The 18,333-nt window shown below is 38.7% G+C and overlaps 1 protein-coding gene across 3 annotated transcripts in view; it reads left to right on the forward strand.

Annotated features, from left to right (window-relative positions):
- Positions 1-18,333, forward strand: part of COG3 (component of oligomeric golgi complex 3) — a 76,750-nt gene that overhangs the window by 40,068 nt on the left and 18,349 nt on the right. For 2 of the 3 annotated variants that reach the window (XM_045869471.3, XM_045869470.3), the window contains 4 exons: positions 4,354-4,459; positions 9,017-9,141; positions 13,217-13,306; positions 16,940-17,060. In XM_045869471.3, the coding sequence (XP_045725427.1) occupies positions 4,354-4,459; positions 9,017-9,141; positions 13,217-13,306; positions 16,940-17,060 (442 nt within the window). The remainder of the gene's footprint in view (positions 1-4,353; positions 4,460-9,016; positions 9,142-13,216; positions 13,307-16,939; positions 17,061-18,333) is intronic. The other variant, XM_064586093.1, reaches the window with a different exon arrangement.

Consider the following 18,333-nt stretch of genomic DNA (forward strand, 5'->3'; position numbering starts at 1 on the left):
CACTTGACTTTCTAGTCATATAGTAGACAGTGGCTGTTACTGTTTAGCCCCTGAAATATTTAAAAACAATATTTGACTTTTTACAACTGTCTTTAATTAATTTAAGTAATGAGTGAAATATATTACCAGTTAAAAAATTGTTTTTTAATTTTAGTTTTTTCCCACCTTTATTGAGATATAGTTGACATATAACGTTGTATAAGTTTAAGGTATACAATATAGTGATTCGATATACATATATGTTGTGAAATGTTTATCACAATATATTCATTAACATCCATCATTTCATATGGTTGCATTTTTTGTGTGTGTTATGGTAAGACCTTAAAAAAAATCTACTCTCTTAGCAACTTTCAAATATACAAACAGTATTGTGGGTTTTTAAAATTTTTTTAATTTTATTTTTTAAAGACTTTATTTATTTTGAGAGTGTGTGTGAGCAGGGAAAGGGGCAGAGGGAGAGGGAGAGAGAGAATCCTCAAGCAGACTCCCTGCTGAGTGTGGAGCCCGACGCCGGGCTCGATCCCCTGACCCTGAGATCGTGACCTGAGTCCAAATCAAGAGTTGGATGCCTAACTGACTGAGTCACCCAGGCGCCCCATATAGTACAGTATTATTAACTATCATTACCATTCCTATATATTAGATCCCCAGGACTTATCTCCTACTGGAAGTTTGTACTCTTTGACCACCTTCCTCCCTTTTCCCACAACCACCAATCTGTTCTCAGTTTCTATTTAATATTTTTTAAAAAACAAGACATTTGGCTTGTTAGTAAAGGTGAGTTTTGATGTGTCTGTCTGCTTTTTTTTAATTTAAATTTAATATGAAGAGTGTTGTCCTTTTACTTTCCCTTACCTATAAGAATGTGACTATTTTTAACTTATTAAACAAATTACTTGATCTAGTTTGTTTGGAAAATATCTAAAGTATTTAAAAGTACATTTTAAGAGCAGTTATCAGTAGCCTGATTATTTTATTTGAAAAGTTCCAGGGGCGCCTGGGTGGCTCAGTTGGTTAAGCGACTGCCTTCGGCTCAGGTCATGATCCTGGAGTCCCGGGATCGAGTCCCGCATCGGGCTCCCTGCTCAGCAGGGAGTCTGCTTCTCCCTCTGACCCTCCTCCCTCTCATGCTCTCTGTCTCTCATTCTCTCTCTCTCAAATAAATAAATAAAATCTTTAAAAAAAAAAAAAAAGAAAAGTTCCAAAGGAAATTTTGATACTAGTGAATTTGAAAATATCCCCTGAAATAATATTGCTAAGACATTACACGTTTCTAATGTATTTTCAAAAATGTAGTCTAATTTTTGCAAGGTTTGCAGACTATCCTTGCTTAATTATCATTGGCTTCCAGCAGGAGTGCTGACTTAAATTTGTCTATGAAAAATAGGTCTGAAGTCCATTTCTTCATAAATGTATCCTGTATTCATCAACATACCTTTTGATATCAAGTGGGAATCTTTTTTGTTAAGTTATAAATATGGCTCAGATAGTATCCTGTTTCTGTAGATAGACTGCTTCTCCTGGATGTCACACATCCTGATTTTCTTTTCTTTTTTTTTTTAAATAGATTTTATTTTTTAGAACAGTTTTAGATTTGTAGAAAAACTGAAAAGGTCTTCCAGAGTTCCCATGTAACCCACATCCAGTTTTCTCTGTTATTTAACCTCTTATATTAGTATGGTACACTTGTTGTGGTTAATGAGCCAGTAATGAAACATTGGTATTAACTAAGGGCCATAGTTGATTCACATTTCCTTAGTTTTTATAAAATGTCTTTTTCTATTCCAGGATCCCATTATCCATTTATAGTTACTACATTGCATTTGTTTTTCATATCTTCTTAGGTTCTGCTTGGCTCTGACAGTTTCTCGCACTTTCCTTGTTTTTGCTGATTTTAATTTAACATTTTTGAGGAGAATTGGTTAAGAGTTTTATAGGGTGCCTCCGAATAGGAATTTGTCTGATGTTTTTCTCAAGATTAGACTGGTGTTATGTATTTTTGGTGGAAAACCCAAAGTACCATTTTTATCACATCATATCTAGGGTAGATACTATCAATATGACTTACCACTGTTGATACTGACCTTGATCACCTAGCTGAGGTAGCATTGTCAGGTTTCTTCACTGGAAAGTTGCTCTTTTCCCCAAGCTATGCTGCTTCCTTGAGACAAAGTATTTACATACATTATTTGGAATTTTTCTGTGAGTGGATCGTTTTCCTTCTATATATATATGTATGTATGTATGTATGTATTTATTCACTTACTGATATCAGTATGAACTCATGGATATTTATTTCATACTTTGGGTTATTGTCCACTGCTATTTATTTGTTGTTCAAATAGTTCCAACTTTGACCATTGGGAGCTCTTTCAGTTGGTTCCTGGGTCCCTTTGAACATATCCCTCGCTTGTAGATGTGTTTATGTTTTATGAGCACTTCCTTATCTCTTGGCTCTATAAGATGGTCTAGGCTCATTTTGTCTATTTCCAGTCTTAGTCCTAGAATCAGCCATTTCTCCAAGGAGTCCTGGCTTCTTTTATTGGAGAATGGTATTAGAAAATAAGGTCTAGGTGCTTAAGTGTGCTCATAGCTATAGAGTGTTCTTGCTTTTGGGTCCTCTCAGCTGACAGAGCAAATAAATATATGTATGTATAACCTATTCCTGTTGCTACACATCCTCACCAGCATTTTAACTTAACCTATTTTAATGCCTGAACTGATAAATGTGTTGTAATAAGTGTGTTTGTTTTAAAGCTAACAAGCTTGAAATATACCAGGCTATTTAGTTTACTGCCCTTACCTATTGTAAGAATGTTCTCCTCAACTTTCATCCCTTCTCCTGACTTCTATTTATATTTACATTTTGGGTAGTTATATTAATTATTTGTATAGCACTTTTTTTTTTTTTAAATAATACATAAAATCAACCTTGTAGGAATCAGATACGTGGTATGTAGGGCATATAGTTTTGGGGCTGTTTGTTTATTGCCCAGCTTTCATTATTCTGCAGGCTTATAGTAGGAATATTGCTGATAATTCCAGGGAACAGATAGATAATCCATTTGCAGGAGTTACCTTGGCTTTAAAAGTGGATATGATGAAGACTAGATTTATTTCTCAGTCCAATCTGGGGAATTGTGTTCTCCTTCCTTCTTCCCTTTCTTTCTTTGTCTTCTTTATGAATATTAGTTTTATATTATAGACAGAATACCTGTTTTAATAGTTCTGATAGGATGTTAGGTGATGAAGTTTACTAGAAGTCGCTCTCCCAGTGTAATTTAGTGATATATTTAATATGTTTATTTAGTCATCACATGGCCAGTATCCTGATACTTTCTTGTGTGGACCTTTTGGTTTAAGGATACCACTTTCAGTAAATATGCTTGCTTTGTTTTTCTTTTGGTGAGGGGTAGGGGCATCAGGTGATCCTGCTGTGACATTTGTGTGCTATTTAGGGGTTGACTATACTTTCTGGTTTCTGCATACAGAGTGAGAGGACTGGCCTGAGTGATAATGGAGTCTGTCTCCCAAACAGTTCTCTGGCCATTCCTTTTGGCAGTAGTTACGTGTGTGTTAGTCCTTCATTTTTGTGTATTTCCACCTTTATAAAACTATAAGTGTAAATTAGTGAGATTTTCATTACTAACTTAGTAATTAGTGACCTGTATGTATTTGATGTTATTCTTTAGGCAGCGAAGAAGGGTTTCAAAAATAGCTTACTGTAGCTATTCTCACGTAAAGAGAAAACCAGTTGTTTATATTGGCCGGTTACTTGTGAAAAGCCTTTCTGACATTCAGAATGTATCCTATTCAGTCTTAAATTTTGTTTCTAAACGTAAAGTTGAAAATTCGCTTCCTGTAGGAGCCTTGTGTATTATATGACCCTGCAGCAGATACCTGGTAATAGTTCTGAAATTAATGGTTCACAAAAGGCTATGTATGTATTTATGGGAGTAGGGACACTCTTTTTTTTTTTTTTTAAGATTTTATTTATTTATTTGATAGATAGCGAGAGCAGGAACACAAGCAGGGGGCAGTGGGAGTGGGAGAGGGAGAAGCAGGCTTCCCGCCAAGCAGGGAGCCCAGTGTGGGGCTCGATCCCAGAACCCCAGGATCATGACCTAGCTGAAGGCAGACGCCTAACAACTGAGCCACCCAGGTGTCCAGGAGTAGGGACACTCTATACTAATTTAACTTTTTCATTTCCATGGGTTGTTTTGCTGTGGTTCTCTTAATTGGTCCATTTATTAACTAGTTTTTTTTTTTAACTTTATGGAAAGAATATGTTCATATAGCAAACACAGCTGAAAACTACACTTTCATCTTTTTTCTGATTTCTTTATATAGCAAATTGCACAGAGTTTAAAAGATGAACAGAAGAAGGTACCTTCAGAAGCTTCGTTTTCAGATGTTCGGTTAGAGGAAACAGAGTCTAATAATCTAAGAAAATCCGGTATGCTATGATGTTCAACCCCAGCTTTTATTCATTTGTTTAAACTTTTATTGAGGACTCGTCATGTTCTGGGCATGAGAAACACCTTGTGCCTTTGAGGAGCCCACACTTGGGTGGGGGGGAGATTGATAAGCCACAGATACAATTGAGTGGTGACATGCTAAAGGTATGGACAGTGCACTCTTGGACCATGGTAGAAGGGCATCAGAATTATGAAGGGAGATGAGCTTTGAGTGCAGGAAGGTGGGTTCAGTGAGGGTTGGGGTGTCTGAAAGCTATATGGTTTATAAAAGTAAAAATGAGAGAGCCAGATGAAGTAAGGTTGTTTAAGATAGAAGAGCAGGGAGGAGGGCAGGCAGGAATGGAAGACCACGGTTGCTTTGGGGAAGTCAAGTGGTTTGGTATGTTTGGGCATAGGTTATTTGGAGGGAAGAGCAGATAAAACAGGCCAGATAGGTGTCAGTGATAGTCTCATGGACTTTGAACTTCTTGCTAATATAGTGTATTGGCATCATTGTACCACCAGATTTGCATTTTGTAAATATATGGAGTGCCTGAGACTGGGGTAAGATACTGATAAAAATGTTTGGGATAGCTTGGACTAGGGTGCACATTATGCAAGGAGCAAAATTGTCCAAAAGAATCCTGGATATTTATGTGTTATGTAGACAACAAGCTAGATGGGAAGCAGGATATCCCTTCCCCTCTCCTCCTAGCTGTAAGGGAGACACTGAAGCTCAGCTCCTCATGGAGCTGGGACTGACTGGGAGTTGGGGTAGTGAGAATGGGAGGCTTTAAAGAGCCCCAGGTGTCCCTAAATCCCCAGGTTTAGGGCACCATCAGGTATTGTGTGTTATTCTATGAACAATTGATACCTCAAAGCCAGACTGCCAAGCAACCTGAGTATTCCCTGTCTGGCAAAGCCATTTTATCACACTTGCCCCCTAGGGGGTTAAAATTTCCTCCTTTGAAATAGAACCTGTGCCATGTCTTCGTATACCTTTTGTTTCTCGTATACACCTTGGTCCTAATAAACCTCTTCAAGAGTTATTGGAGAGACTAGAGTACATTTCTGTCTTATTGACCCTGGTCTTATACATTTTCCCTTTCCCCAGTAAAGTCTATTCTTTCACCCATGTTTGGCCTTAATATAAATAAGGTATTGTTGGCAGAACTGTAGAGACTAGTTAGGAGATTGTTTTCCATTTGAAAGATAAAGGTTTGAGCCAGGGGACTGACGGGGATGGAGAGAAGTGAATAGATGAGGCATCTGGTTAAAAGCTTGAATCGATAGAATTTGATGACACACTAGATGTGGGGGCTAAGAAAGACTTAGGGTCCATGTGGAACAACTGAGAGGATCTGTGTGTATCCATCTAGAGCTATGCTGTTCAATATGGTAGCCGCCTGCCATTGAACATGTGAAATGTGGCTCATCTGAATATGCTTTAGCATATAAAGTACACACCAAATTTCAAAGACTTAATCTGAAATAAAGAATGAAAAAAACCTTATTAGTAATTTGTCTTGATTACATGTTAAAATGGTGATATTTGAGATATATTGAGTTAAATACATTAAAACTCATTCCATTTGTTTCTTCTTTCTTTTTTAATGTGGCATTATAATGTGTTACATTTATGGCTCATGTTGTATTTCTGTTGGACAGTGCCGCTCTAGAACTATAAAGAGGACTGATTTAGACATAAAGATTGTAGAGTAATTGACACTTGGGGCTTGTGTAGGATCACCCCAGGACAGAGAGTAGAGTGACAATAGCAGAAATCTGGGGAGAGAACCTCAGCAGATGCTGACATTAAAGAGCAAATGGAGGTAGAGGAGTGTCCTGGGCCAACAATGAGAGAGGTCAGAAGCAAGCAAGGGGATAGGGTGTGATTAAAGTCCGAGGTGGAGGGGTTGGCAGTATAGTTTTGGGTAAAGGTTGAGAAATAGGAAATCACAAAGCTATTGTGGTCGGAGAGTGGGATGCTAAGATCTAATAATTAAGAGGTGAAATAGTTTGGAGTACTAAGAAAGTGTAGAAAGTAATAAAGTAGTTCTGAAAGAAGGTCATGAGAAAATCTGTGTGGTAGGGAGCGAAGGTCTTTGAAATTGACAACCATGTGGTTGTCCATATGGTTATTGATGCTACTTAGAGTGGTGATAGAATTTGGGATGGAAAACAAGACTGAGTCAAGTGGCAAGGGGAGCAAAAAAAGAGTGTAATCACTTTTCTTGATTCTTGGTTTCTTGGTATGTTGGAAGTGAAAATAGAAGCCTCCAAAGTGAGGACTTTAAACAACATGGTGTTCATGTAGTAGAACTCGGTGCCAGGGCAAATTAGTGGAGGGACCATTGTGTGAAGAGGTTGGTTATCAGTATCTTCAAAAGCAGAGGCCCTGTTCCATACATAGAGCAGGTAAGGGGAGGGCAGGGCTCATGGAGGATGCTGGAGGAAGACTGCAGGAGGGAGGAGCCCTGCTCTTCAAGAGAGGCAGCCAGTAGGCACTCGCCTCTTGATGGATTGTCATGTAAGTAAACTTTCCCTCTGTCAACTGTTTTAACTGTTAACTATTTTTAACAGGAAAGTGGAAAAAAAAAAATAAGCCAACTTCTGGTTTTACTTAAATAGATTTGTTTCACTAAGCTTTTATTTGGGGGTACCTTTTGGCTCTTTATATTGAAGGAGGGATCCTGCGGATATCATAATCTTAGTACAACCATAGATACTTCATCTCCTAAATATTCTTTGATATAATTTGTCTAGTTTATTCTTTCTAAGGAACTTCATATAAAGTAGATATTTTAGTTTAAAGTAAGGCTTTATAGAAGAGCTTTTAAAATTACACAAATATTACATGCTTTTGAAAAGCAAAAAATTAAGCTTACAGAATTATAAATTAAAAGCACTAACCCACAACATTCTCCTCTCTCTTTTTCCCCATAAATCTATACCACAACCTCCAGACCTCCTCCTAAGCAGAGGCCGTTCTCTTTTTTTTTTTTTTTAAGAATTATGCTTTGCTTGGCTATACTTCTGTTTTTTTATTATTGAAAAGCTTTCAAATATACAGAAAGGTAGAAAGAACGATGCAATGAACAGTGAACACCACTACCCAGCATCTGGATTCAAGACTTAACATTTTATCACATTATATATATATATACATTATATATACATATATTCTTTTGCTAATAATTTTATTTTTTTAAAGTTTATTTATTTATTTAAGTAATCTTTACACCCAATACGGGGCTCGAACTCACAACCCCAAGATCAAGAGCCAGCCAGGCGCCCCCATCTTTGCTAATCATTGTAAATTATTGACATCATTGCCAGTTTACTCTTGAGTATTTCATCATCTCTCCAAAAAGTAAGGACATCTCTTATATAACCCTAAAACTTTATTGCACTAAAACATTTAATAGTTTTCTAATGTCCTCTAATACCCAATCCATATTTCATTATCCCCTCTTGTTCTAAAGTATTATTTTAGGTCTGCTGTTGTGGCTCATTTGAACTCTGGTCCGTTGAGCCGAAGTGATTGTGCTTCCCTTACAAAGATGTCTCTGCTCAACCAAGCTCCCCACCTGCTCCTCCTCACCCTCACCACAGTGTCTGCTCTGTCTCGGAGAAAGGGGGGACAATTCTCCCCACTTGGGAATTGGATAGACTAAGTAGGCCTACAAGTAATACAGCTAAGAGCATAGAAGGAAGGCTGGCAAGCAAACCAGCTTTGATTAATTTTCCTGTTTAACATTGCTTTATTTTCTTGTCACTTCCTCACTTCCATTGGCTCCCACTTGCTTCCACATGACTACGTACAGATCTATCTCCTTTTTGTGTATACTGTCCATTCATTCCATAAAGATTATTTTGTTTGTTTTAAAGATTTTCATTTATTTATTTATGATTTTTATTTATTTGAGAGGGAAAGAACGAGCAATGGGGAGAGGCAGAAGGAGAGAGCAGGAGAAGCAGACTCCCCTCTTAGCAGGAAGCCCAGTGCGGGGCTCCATCCCAGGACTGGGAGATCATGACCTGAGCTGAAGGCAGATGCTTGACCGACGGAGCCACCCAGGCACCCCAGATTTTATTTATTTGAGAGAGAGAGAGAGAGTGAGCATGAGGGGGGATGCAGAGGGAGAGGCAGGAGCAGACTCCCTGCTGAGCAGGGAACCCAATGCGGGGCTCAATCCCAGGACCCTGGGACCATGACCAGAGCTGATGGCAGACACTTAACCTACTGAGCCACCCAGGCGCCCCCATTCCATAAAGATTAATCACAATTTTGGAGTAGCTATTTGAGTTAAGCATATATATATGAGGCTGGAATGTACATATGTATTTATGTGTAGTCTCACTTATTGTGTTAAATATCAGCTGTCATGATTCCTATGGGTTCCTGTGGCACTGTTGACTAAAGGGGAAAAAACCTGGAAAAAATGGATGCCTCCAGCTAGTGATAACAAGAACAAACAGTTTATGTTTACCATGCAAATAAGACAAACCTCCATGTGTGTGAAATGTGTCTTTTTTTCCATTTGGGTTTTTAGGTTCAACAGAATCCCTCAATCCTAGAGCGCAGACCACAATTTCTCCCGCAGATCTTCACGGAATGTGGTATCCTACAGTTCGAAGAACTCTTGTGTGTCTTTCCAAATTGTACAGATGTATAGATGTACGTGTATCATTTGTTATATCTTTACTGTAAATTGCTCTTTCATGGGAAATTTTATTTTTTTTAAAGATTTTATGTATTTGACAGACACAGTGAGAGAGGGAACACAAGCAGGGGGAGTGGGAGAGGGAGAAGCAGACTCCACACCGAGCAGGGAGCCCGATGCAGGGCTCCATCCCAGGACCCTGGGATCATGACCTGAGCCGAAGGCAGACGCTTAATGACTCAGGCACCAGGTGCCTCTCATGTGAAATTTTTTAATTTTAAGTTTAAGATCTTGATGTAGTATTTTGTTTGGTATTAAACTAGAATCATATGATTTTTAGATACAGAGGTAAGTTTAAGATCAATCTAATTTAGGGATTCTTTTTTTTTAAAGATTTTATTTATTTATTAGAGGGAGAGAGAGAGCAAGAGAGAGAGAAAGCACAAGCTGGGGGGAGGGGCAGAGGGAGAAGCAGATTCTCCACTGAGCAGGGAGCCCGATGAGGGGCTCTATCCCAGGACCCTGGGATTATGACCCAAGCTGAAGGCAGACGCTTAACCGACTGAGCCACCCAGGCGCCCCTAATATAGGGATTCTTACCCTGTGCGTTCTGTAGAACCTTAGAATTCACTACCGGCCTTTGGGGAGTCTATGAACACCTTGAAATTGTGAGTAAAATTGTGTTTGTATGTTTATATTTGTGTCTTTCTGAGGGGAAGGATTATAGCTTTTATTGCTTCTCAGAGGGATCTATGACCACATAAAAGTTTAAAACTGCTGGTTAATTCATCTATTTTAGTTTATAGGTAAGGAAAAAGACATGCAGAAAGGTTAAGTGATAACGTCCAGTGTCACATGGCTATAATACATGTTTAGTATTAAATTTATTATTAAATGCATATACTTTAGTTTTTTTTTTTTTTTTTTAGAGAAAGGGTGCGTTTGTGCGAGTGATGGGAGGGGCAGAGGGAGAGAAAGAAGGAGAGGAAGAGAATCTCAAGCTGAGTCCCTGCTGAGCCCGACAGGGGGCTTGATCTCACGACCCTGAGATCATGACCTAAGGAGAAACCAAGAGTCGGATGCTTAACCAGCTAAGCCACCCAGGCATCCCATTAATTTAGTTTTGTACTCCATTTAAATCAACATTCTTTTTTTTTTTTTTAAGGATTTATTTGAGAGTCAAAGTGTGGGGCAGGGAGGCAGAGAGAGGGGCAGAGGGAGAGAGAGAATTTCAAGCAAGACTCCCCGCTGAGCTCAGAGCCCAGCATGGGGCTCCATCTCACAACTCTGAAATCACGACCTGAGCTGAAATCAAGAGTCAGTTGCTTAAGTGACTGAACCACCCAGGTACCCCTAAGTCAACATTCTTAATAAGTAGTATTAAGATTACATGTGTGGGGCGCCTGGGTGGCTCAGTCGTTAAGCGTCTGCCTTCGGCTCAGGTCATGATCCCGGGGTCCTGGGATCGAGCCCCGCATCAGGCTCCCTGCTCTGCAGGAAGCCTGCTTCTCCCTCTCCCACTCCCCCTGCTTGTGTTCCCTCTCTCGCTGTGTCTCTCTCTCTGTCAAATAAAAAAAAAAAAAAAGATTACATGTGTTTCTTAGACTGAGAAACCACGGACTAATTTTATTTATTTGCTGAAATTAGCAGTACCTCTTTTTTTTTGAAGCACTACCTTAAACATTATGCATTGATTTTAGGTCAGAGTTATTGTAAGCATTCCAGAATGTTTAATGATATGATTACCAATCTTGAAAGATTGGAGTTGTCTATACTTACTTACTGTTAGGAGTTTGCTGCTGAAATAGTAAGATATGATTTTTTTTAAGTTTTATTTATTTAAGTATGGGGCTTGAACTTACAACCCCAAGATCAAGAGTTATATGCTCCTCCAACTGAGCCAGCCAGGCACCCCTAAAACTCAGTGGTTTTAATTTAAAATTTGATTGTTACAACTCAAATAGCATATAAAGAGAAAAGTGACTAAATATAACAGCAATGTAATTAATTGTCCAGATGCTACTGTTTCTTAAGAATAGAGTTCAAAGGGGGTATGTACCCGCCCCCCCCCATAGAGATGGTTCCATATCTCAGAGGCCTAGGGGCTGAACAAGGTTGTACAGTTGTTTGATTGGTCCAGTACAGTGCACAGTACTTAGTCTCTATTTTAAGCTACATAGTATTGGAGTTTGTGCTTAGAGAGATTTTGAAATTCAACCAGAAAATACCTTTTGGCCTGTTCTGGGACTTTTAGGATGAGGCCACATCACCTCTACAGTTAGATGTCTTAGCCCTTTTGCCCAGCTAATGAGCTGTCTTCCAGAGGGAGGTTTGGACATTGGCATCTCCTCTTCCCCAGGTTCCCTAGTAGGTGTACTGAATGATGGTATGAGGCTGGGATTCAGAAACTCCCTAGAGGGGGCGCCTGTGTGGCTCAGTCAGTTAAGCATCTGCCTTTGGCTCGGGTCATGATTCCAGGGTCCTGGGATCGAGCCCCGTATCGGGCTCCCTGCTCAGCGGGGAGCCTGCTTCTCCCTCTCCCTCTGATCCTTCTCCCTGCTTGTGCTCTCTCTCTGTGTCTCAAATAAATAAATAAAATCTTAAAAAAAAAATTAAAAAAAAAAAAAGAGAAACTCCCTAGAGTAGAGCCAGGATCCCAAGGGGACACATGGGGGCATATTCCACATAGAACCTGTTATCATCACAGACCCTAGTGAGGCCTTTTAGGTGCTTAACAGGGATTTGAGCCAAACAGTAGGGTAGACCTGAGGACGCAACTCTGCCTGTTTTTTTTTTTTTTTTTTTTAATGTTCTGGGACTGCTTGTTCCTTTTTTTTTTTTTTTAACCTAGCTTATGTCTGAATCCTTTCCCTCTCTATTTTAACCAGCTAAGGTGAGGAAAGCCAAGTCTAGTGAAAAATGCATTAAGACTGAGCAGGAGGAAGAGAGGGTCTTAGTCTAAGCTGCACATCTTCAGTCTTCTTCAGGCAGGGGCAGTGACCTAGCAAGAGGCATCCCTAATCTTTTCTTACTACAGAAGCCTCATGGGAGACAAATGAGAGGGAAGCAGTACAAAAAGAAGTAACATCAAGTAGAGATCAGGACCCGGGACTGTGGCCTCATAATAAATATTTTGCTCATATTCCTCCATATCAATTCCGTCTCAGGTGGAATGGAGGCGGGGAGGGGAAGCAAGGGACTGGCAGGCGACACTGCCCAGACCAACATGCCACACCTCTAGCAAGATATAGAAATGGCAGAATTAAATTAAGAATCATACTTCACATGCTATTTGTAACCCAATTATTTTGTTTTTACCTAATTACATTTTACAAAAATTTTACCACGTCCTTCAGCCATCCTGTATTTCATGCACAGTATCCTATAATTTATATTTACTAGTATTTTATTTGTCGACTCCCCCATCATTGAACATTTTTTTTTTTTGCTATTTTAAATAATGTAGTAAGAGCCATGTGCATGAATTTTATAATATAATACTGATTAATTGTTTGGGATACATTTTTAGAAGTGAGTTTACTGGGACGCCTGGGTAGCTCAGTTGGTTAAGCGTCTGCCTTCGGCTCAGGTCATGATCCCAGGGTCCTGGGATCGAATCCTGCATTGGGCTCCCTACTCAGCGGGGAGCCTGCTTCTCCCTCTCCCTCTGCTGTTGCTCTTTCTCTCTCTCTCTGTGTCAAATAAACAAATAAAATCTTAAAAAAACAAAACAAAAAAAAGAAGTGGGTTTACTGAGTTTTTGTCTTAAAGTTGGTTTTATTGATTTAAAAAACAGCCTACAACATGAGGCCATATTGGAGTCAGAGCTCCGTGGGGTCAGAACCACATCTGCCTTGTCTACCCACCCCTGTGCATTCAGCATTTGAGAGATGCAAATTACAAAACTATGTGTTGGTCTAGACAGGTTGCATGGGAATAGGAAACTCCAGGAGAAGTATTGCCAGTAATATAAGTTCATCCAGTGGATGAGGGCAAGCAAGCATTCATTGTTCCTTGTACCCCGTTTACAATTTCTTTTTCCTGTGTTGTGAAGCACTTCAGGGTAATGTTTTTCTTTTATTTCACCAGAGGGCAGTGTTCCAAGGATTATCACAGGAAGCCTTGTCTGCCTGCATTCACTCGTTACTTGGAGCATCAGAGTCTATCAGCAAAAACAAGGTTTGATGAAGTGTTAGGTGAATAATAGTGTGGAATACAGCATTTATTTTTAGGCAAAGAAATTTAAAGCTGTTTTGGCAGTAGGATTTGTTTAATATGATTTAATTGAGGCCCTTTAAGAGACGCTAGAACAGTTGACCCTTGAACAACACAGGAATTGGGCTCAGTTCCCCAATCCTTATAGAACTTTTGATTCCTCGAACACTTTACTAATAGCCTTTGTTGACTGGAAGCTTTACCGATAACATAAACAGTCAATTAACACCTGTATTATCTGTTATACGTATTATGTACTATATTCTTACAATAAAGTAAGCTAGAGAAAAGAAAATGTTATTAAGAAAATCATAGGGAAGGGGCGCCTGGGTGGCTCGGTCGGTTAAGCGGCTGCCTTCGGCTCAGGTCATGATCCTGGGGTCCTGGGATTGAGCCCCACGTCCGGCTCCCTGCTCAGTGGGGAGCCTGCTTCTCCCTCTCCCTCTGCCTGCCGCTCTGCCTACTTGTGCTCTCTATCTCTCTGTCAAATAAATAAATAAAAATCTTTAAAAAAAAAAAGGAAATCATAGGGAAGAGAAAATACATTTATAATACTGTACTGTAAAAAATTAACATATAAGTGGACCAGTACAGTTCAAACCATGTTGTTCAAGGCTCAGTTGTATTTTATTATAGTGCTAAATAAAGACTACACTGTATAAAGGAGTGCCAGCTTTGCTAAAAAGTGCTGAAAGTGGTACTTTGGTTATAAATTCTATAGGGTAGAGGTTTCTTATTATAGCCTTAGTAACTGGGAAGGTAGTAGACTCCTGTTTCCCTGAAAGACCAAAGCAGTGTTTATAAGGGAACATAGCAATTTATAATCATCCCTTCAGTGATGGTTTTAAATAGTTGAATGGCCTCACTTGGAGGAAATCAAGTCAATCTGGAAGACAGACAATTGTGGCCCATGGGTTGCGTGGCTAGAAGTAGTTGCCATGACTTTGTGACTTACAGTTTTTAATCAAGAAGGGATCTGGGGCTGAAGGCTGCTCTCAGGGTCCTCGAGAATTTTTTATAGCATGGTCAAAAGTGTTGCTTTGTTTAACTTTCCATTAAAATACGTGTTGCCGAAAGGGAGGAAGCTGTGGGGGCTATTTCCAGGGAAACTTTTTTTGCTGTTCGTAGTATTCAAACCTTGTGAACCTTTCTGGACTTCCAGATTTACAAACTTCTTACTTCAAGGCTTTAGATAAATTAGGGTAAGACAAAACAAAACAAAACAAAAACAAATGACAAAAAAAACTTCCTGCAAAAGAATTTGGGATTCTGTTGCTAGGAAAGCTGTATCTCTGATTGCAACCACTGCATTCTCCCAGTCATGGAATGGAAGGTTGCAATGAAATTTTCGTATGCTGGAAAGAGGATGGAAAGTTATTTGTAGACAGGCAGATTTAATTTTTAAAAAATATTTCTAAGCCTGAGCTCTCACATTTCTTATAATACATGAAATCAGGAAGCATGTCTAATGTTAGGCAAATGATTAAGTAAATTGTGGCATACTCATAGAGTAGACTATTACACAGGCATTAGTTTGAAGCAAAAACATTTAACTTAAATATGTTAAGGCAAAAAAAAAAAAGGATACAAACCAGATGTGCATTATGACTTTATGTAATGAAAACACACAATAAAACAAGAACATTGAAAGCTTTTGGGTGAATATGGATATTTTCCCTTCTTTTCTCTATAATCTTCTTTATTTTCCAGATTTTCGAGAGTAAGCCTGTATTTCTTAGTGGATAAGGAGGAGAAAATGGTCTAATTTAAAAATAAGTTTATATGCTTATGTCTTCTTGTACCACCTCCTTTTTTTTAAAGGGAGGAGTGAAGGGCGCTTTGATTATTTTGTCCTTACCCTGTGAGGCTATTCTATTTTACGTAACTCTGCTTCCTACATATTACAAGGGGTTTAAGTTTGTGTGAGGAAGTCCTCGATTTTGCAAGCATTAGCTCATTTATTTTTGTTGCTGAGTTTGTGTACTTTTGCCTTTCAAGAAAAAAGTGATTAATGAAAATGACTGCTTAATGTCTTAGCTTCTTTAAGCAAGAAGATTATTGCCATACTTAATTGAAGACCTAATATATTAGTAAACTAACAGTTATGGTACTGTTTGCTTGATTATAACAGCTTTAGTAAAGTAAATCTATATTATACTATTTTTGCCCCTTGGAGTTGTTAGTTTTTTAAAAAATAGAGCAAGTATTCAAAATGTGTAGTGCTTTCTACTTATTTAATGCTCTGTGTTCCAGAGTGCAAAGTGAGTTTCCATCAAATAAATCATACTTATATATTGATTATATGTTTATTTAGAAGGAGGGAGGAGAGAGAGAGAGAGACAGACAGACACCGGAGAGGAGTTACTTTGTTTAATAACCCCTTTAAAATTTTTTTTTTTTTTTAAAGATTTTATTTATTTATTTGAGACAGAGAGCATGAGAGGGAGGAGGGTCAGAGGGAGAAGCAGACTCCCCGCCGAGCAGGGAGCCCGATGCGGGACTCGATCCAGGGACTCCAGGATCATGACCTGAGCCGAAGGCAGCCGCTCAACCGACTGAGCCACCCAGGCGCCCTAAAATTTTTTTTTTAATTTGACAGAGAGACACAGCAAGGGAACACAGCAGGGGGAGTGGGGGAGGGAGAGGCAGGCTTCCTGCTGAGCAGGGAGCCCCATGCAGAGCTCGATCCCAGGACCCTGGGACCATGACCTGAGCCGAAGACAGATGCTTAATGACTGAGCCACCCAGGCGCCCCTAAAATTGTTGTTGTTTACTGAAGGGCAATTTTATTCTTCTCCTAATATAGGGTAACTGTTGTAAGAAATATTTTCAAAGTAAGATTGGGTCATGATTAAGCAGCAAGAATGAGTGGATGCAGCCTTGCTCTTGTTAATATACAGACTTTTTTTGGAAGTGAAAGTTATGATTATTCACTGTTTTAGGATTGGAACAGAGCTTTGAGAACTAAGCTTGACTCATAAGACTCTTCTAGATGGGTCCTGCCAGGGCAGATGCAAGTATAGTGACTCTCAGGGTATAGACAGTCAGTGCTCTCTTGGTGGCAGGATAGTCCAAAATGGTAACCCCAAATCATTTTTGCATTTGGAAGCTCCTTTTGTATAAATATGAATATTTCTGATATTCTGGATATTGAAACCACTTTGGCCAGAGTCATGTTACTTGAAGAGAAACTGGAAAGCCACGAGAAGTCAGAGTTGTGCTCATGCTTTGACCTTTTCTTTATTTCCCGCTCCATGCTGAGGTTAGGTCACTTTATCTCTTCTGTTTTTAAACCAAGTTAAAGTAGATTTGATTTCTTTTTCTAAATGTGTTACTTTATAGCCTTTGTCTGATTTACTTTCTTGGATTGATGAAGGAGAGTGGGTGACAATGTTAGAGTTTGCAGCAAGATTTTTTCAGATAATTCTAACATGGGTAATATGGGGAGAGTTCATTGTACCACAAAGGAATATTGATACATATGGTTAGGTTAAGGGCCATAAACCTAGGTAGATTAATGTTGATTAATAACACTGTGTGTTTTATATGTTTTTATTTAATCTGTGATAATACCCATTTTTCTGTCTTATAATTTAGACTCAGATTGATGGACAACTTTTCTTAATTAAGCACCTTTTGATTCTTCGTGAACAAATTGCTCCATTTCATACTGAATTCACCATTAAGGAAATTTCCCTGGACCTCAAGAAAACTAGAGGTACTTCATTGTTCTGGCTGGCACATTTGGGTGTGTTTAACCTGTCCAAATGTGTCAGCAAAGGTTATAGGTTTATTTTATGTTCATCTGCAATTTTTTTTGTATGCTGTGCTTGCTAAGCATGTTACTTGTTCATACTAAGCTGAGCTGTCAACATCCTAATTACATCTTACTTGCTGTATTTCCTTTATGAAGTGAACTGTTTCTGAGCATTTCAATTTGTAATATAGCATTACTTCTCTTAGACTCTGCCACATGTTACCATAACCAGTTAAAAAATGAAAAATCAGTGTAACAGCTACTTACAGTGTCAGCCAATTGGGCTGATTTTAAACATCGAGTAGAGTTTGTCAGTTCATGAAAATTCAGGAAGCCAGCTGGGTAAAATGGTAAAATGAGAGTATTTATCTAAGAGTGAAAGATTTGGGTTCTGTTCCTGGACCATCATTTCCTGGCTCTTGTGTGATCTTGGATGGGTGTTTTAGCTTTCCTATCCCACGTGAAATGAGCAGAATCAACTTGTCATGATAACTTCACCAGGTTATTGAGATCATTAAGCATGAAAATGTATGTTAAAGTGCTTTGTAAGCTTTAGGTGCTTAAATAAGCCTAATTGATATTATTAAATCAGCTGGTTGTTACGTAAGCATGTGGATAGGGTCTTTGAGTTGTTAATAGACACTGAATCATCTTGTGAAAGATGATTCATCCGTCCTAATGATTTGCCTCTGACTAAATTAATAAGAGATGATTTCTAAAAGATCAAAATAGTTATTTTCTAAGATGTTGATCTTAAGCACTTAAGGATATACTATGAATATCCCTAGTTTCCCTTACTTACAAATTTATCTAAACTTTATCTTTTCTTAACCATTTCCAAGAGAATTAAGCTCTAATGCCTTAAGCCTTTGTTTATAAAATGGAACTTCTCTCTTAAGTATTGGGGGAATTGAGAAAATAGTCACTCAAATTATTTCCTGTACTCTGGTTCAGAGGAACTCCAAATACAGGATTCCCAAGGGTAGCCGGTTGTTAGTTCCCTAGTGGCTGTGCTTGTAAAATAGTAGGCTTGACTTAACTCACCTGAGAACCAAAGTGGTCTCATCATGAGTCATATTAGAACAGTTTACTCTCTCTTTTCCTAATGCTCTCTCCTTTCCACCATAGAGAATACCTTTTGGTTCTGTTGGAATTTGAATAGTGACCCTGTGTGTTACTCATATATTTTGTGATTTATTTTTATTTTTTATTTTTTAAAATATTTTATTTATTT

Source organism: Mirounga angustirostris, unplaced genomic scaffold (genome assembly GCF_029215605.1).
Source record: "Mirounga angustirostris isolate CCGP_5_RB_7025 unplaced genomic scaffold, mMirAng1.0.hap1 SCAF_3, whole genome shotgun sequence".
Taxonomy (NCBI): Eukaryota; Metazoa; Chordata; class Mammalia; order Carnivora; family Phocidae; genus Mirounga; species Mirounga angustirostris.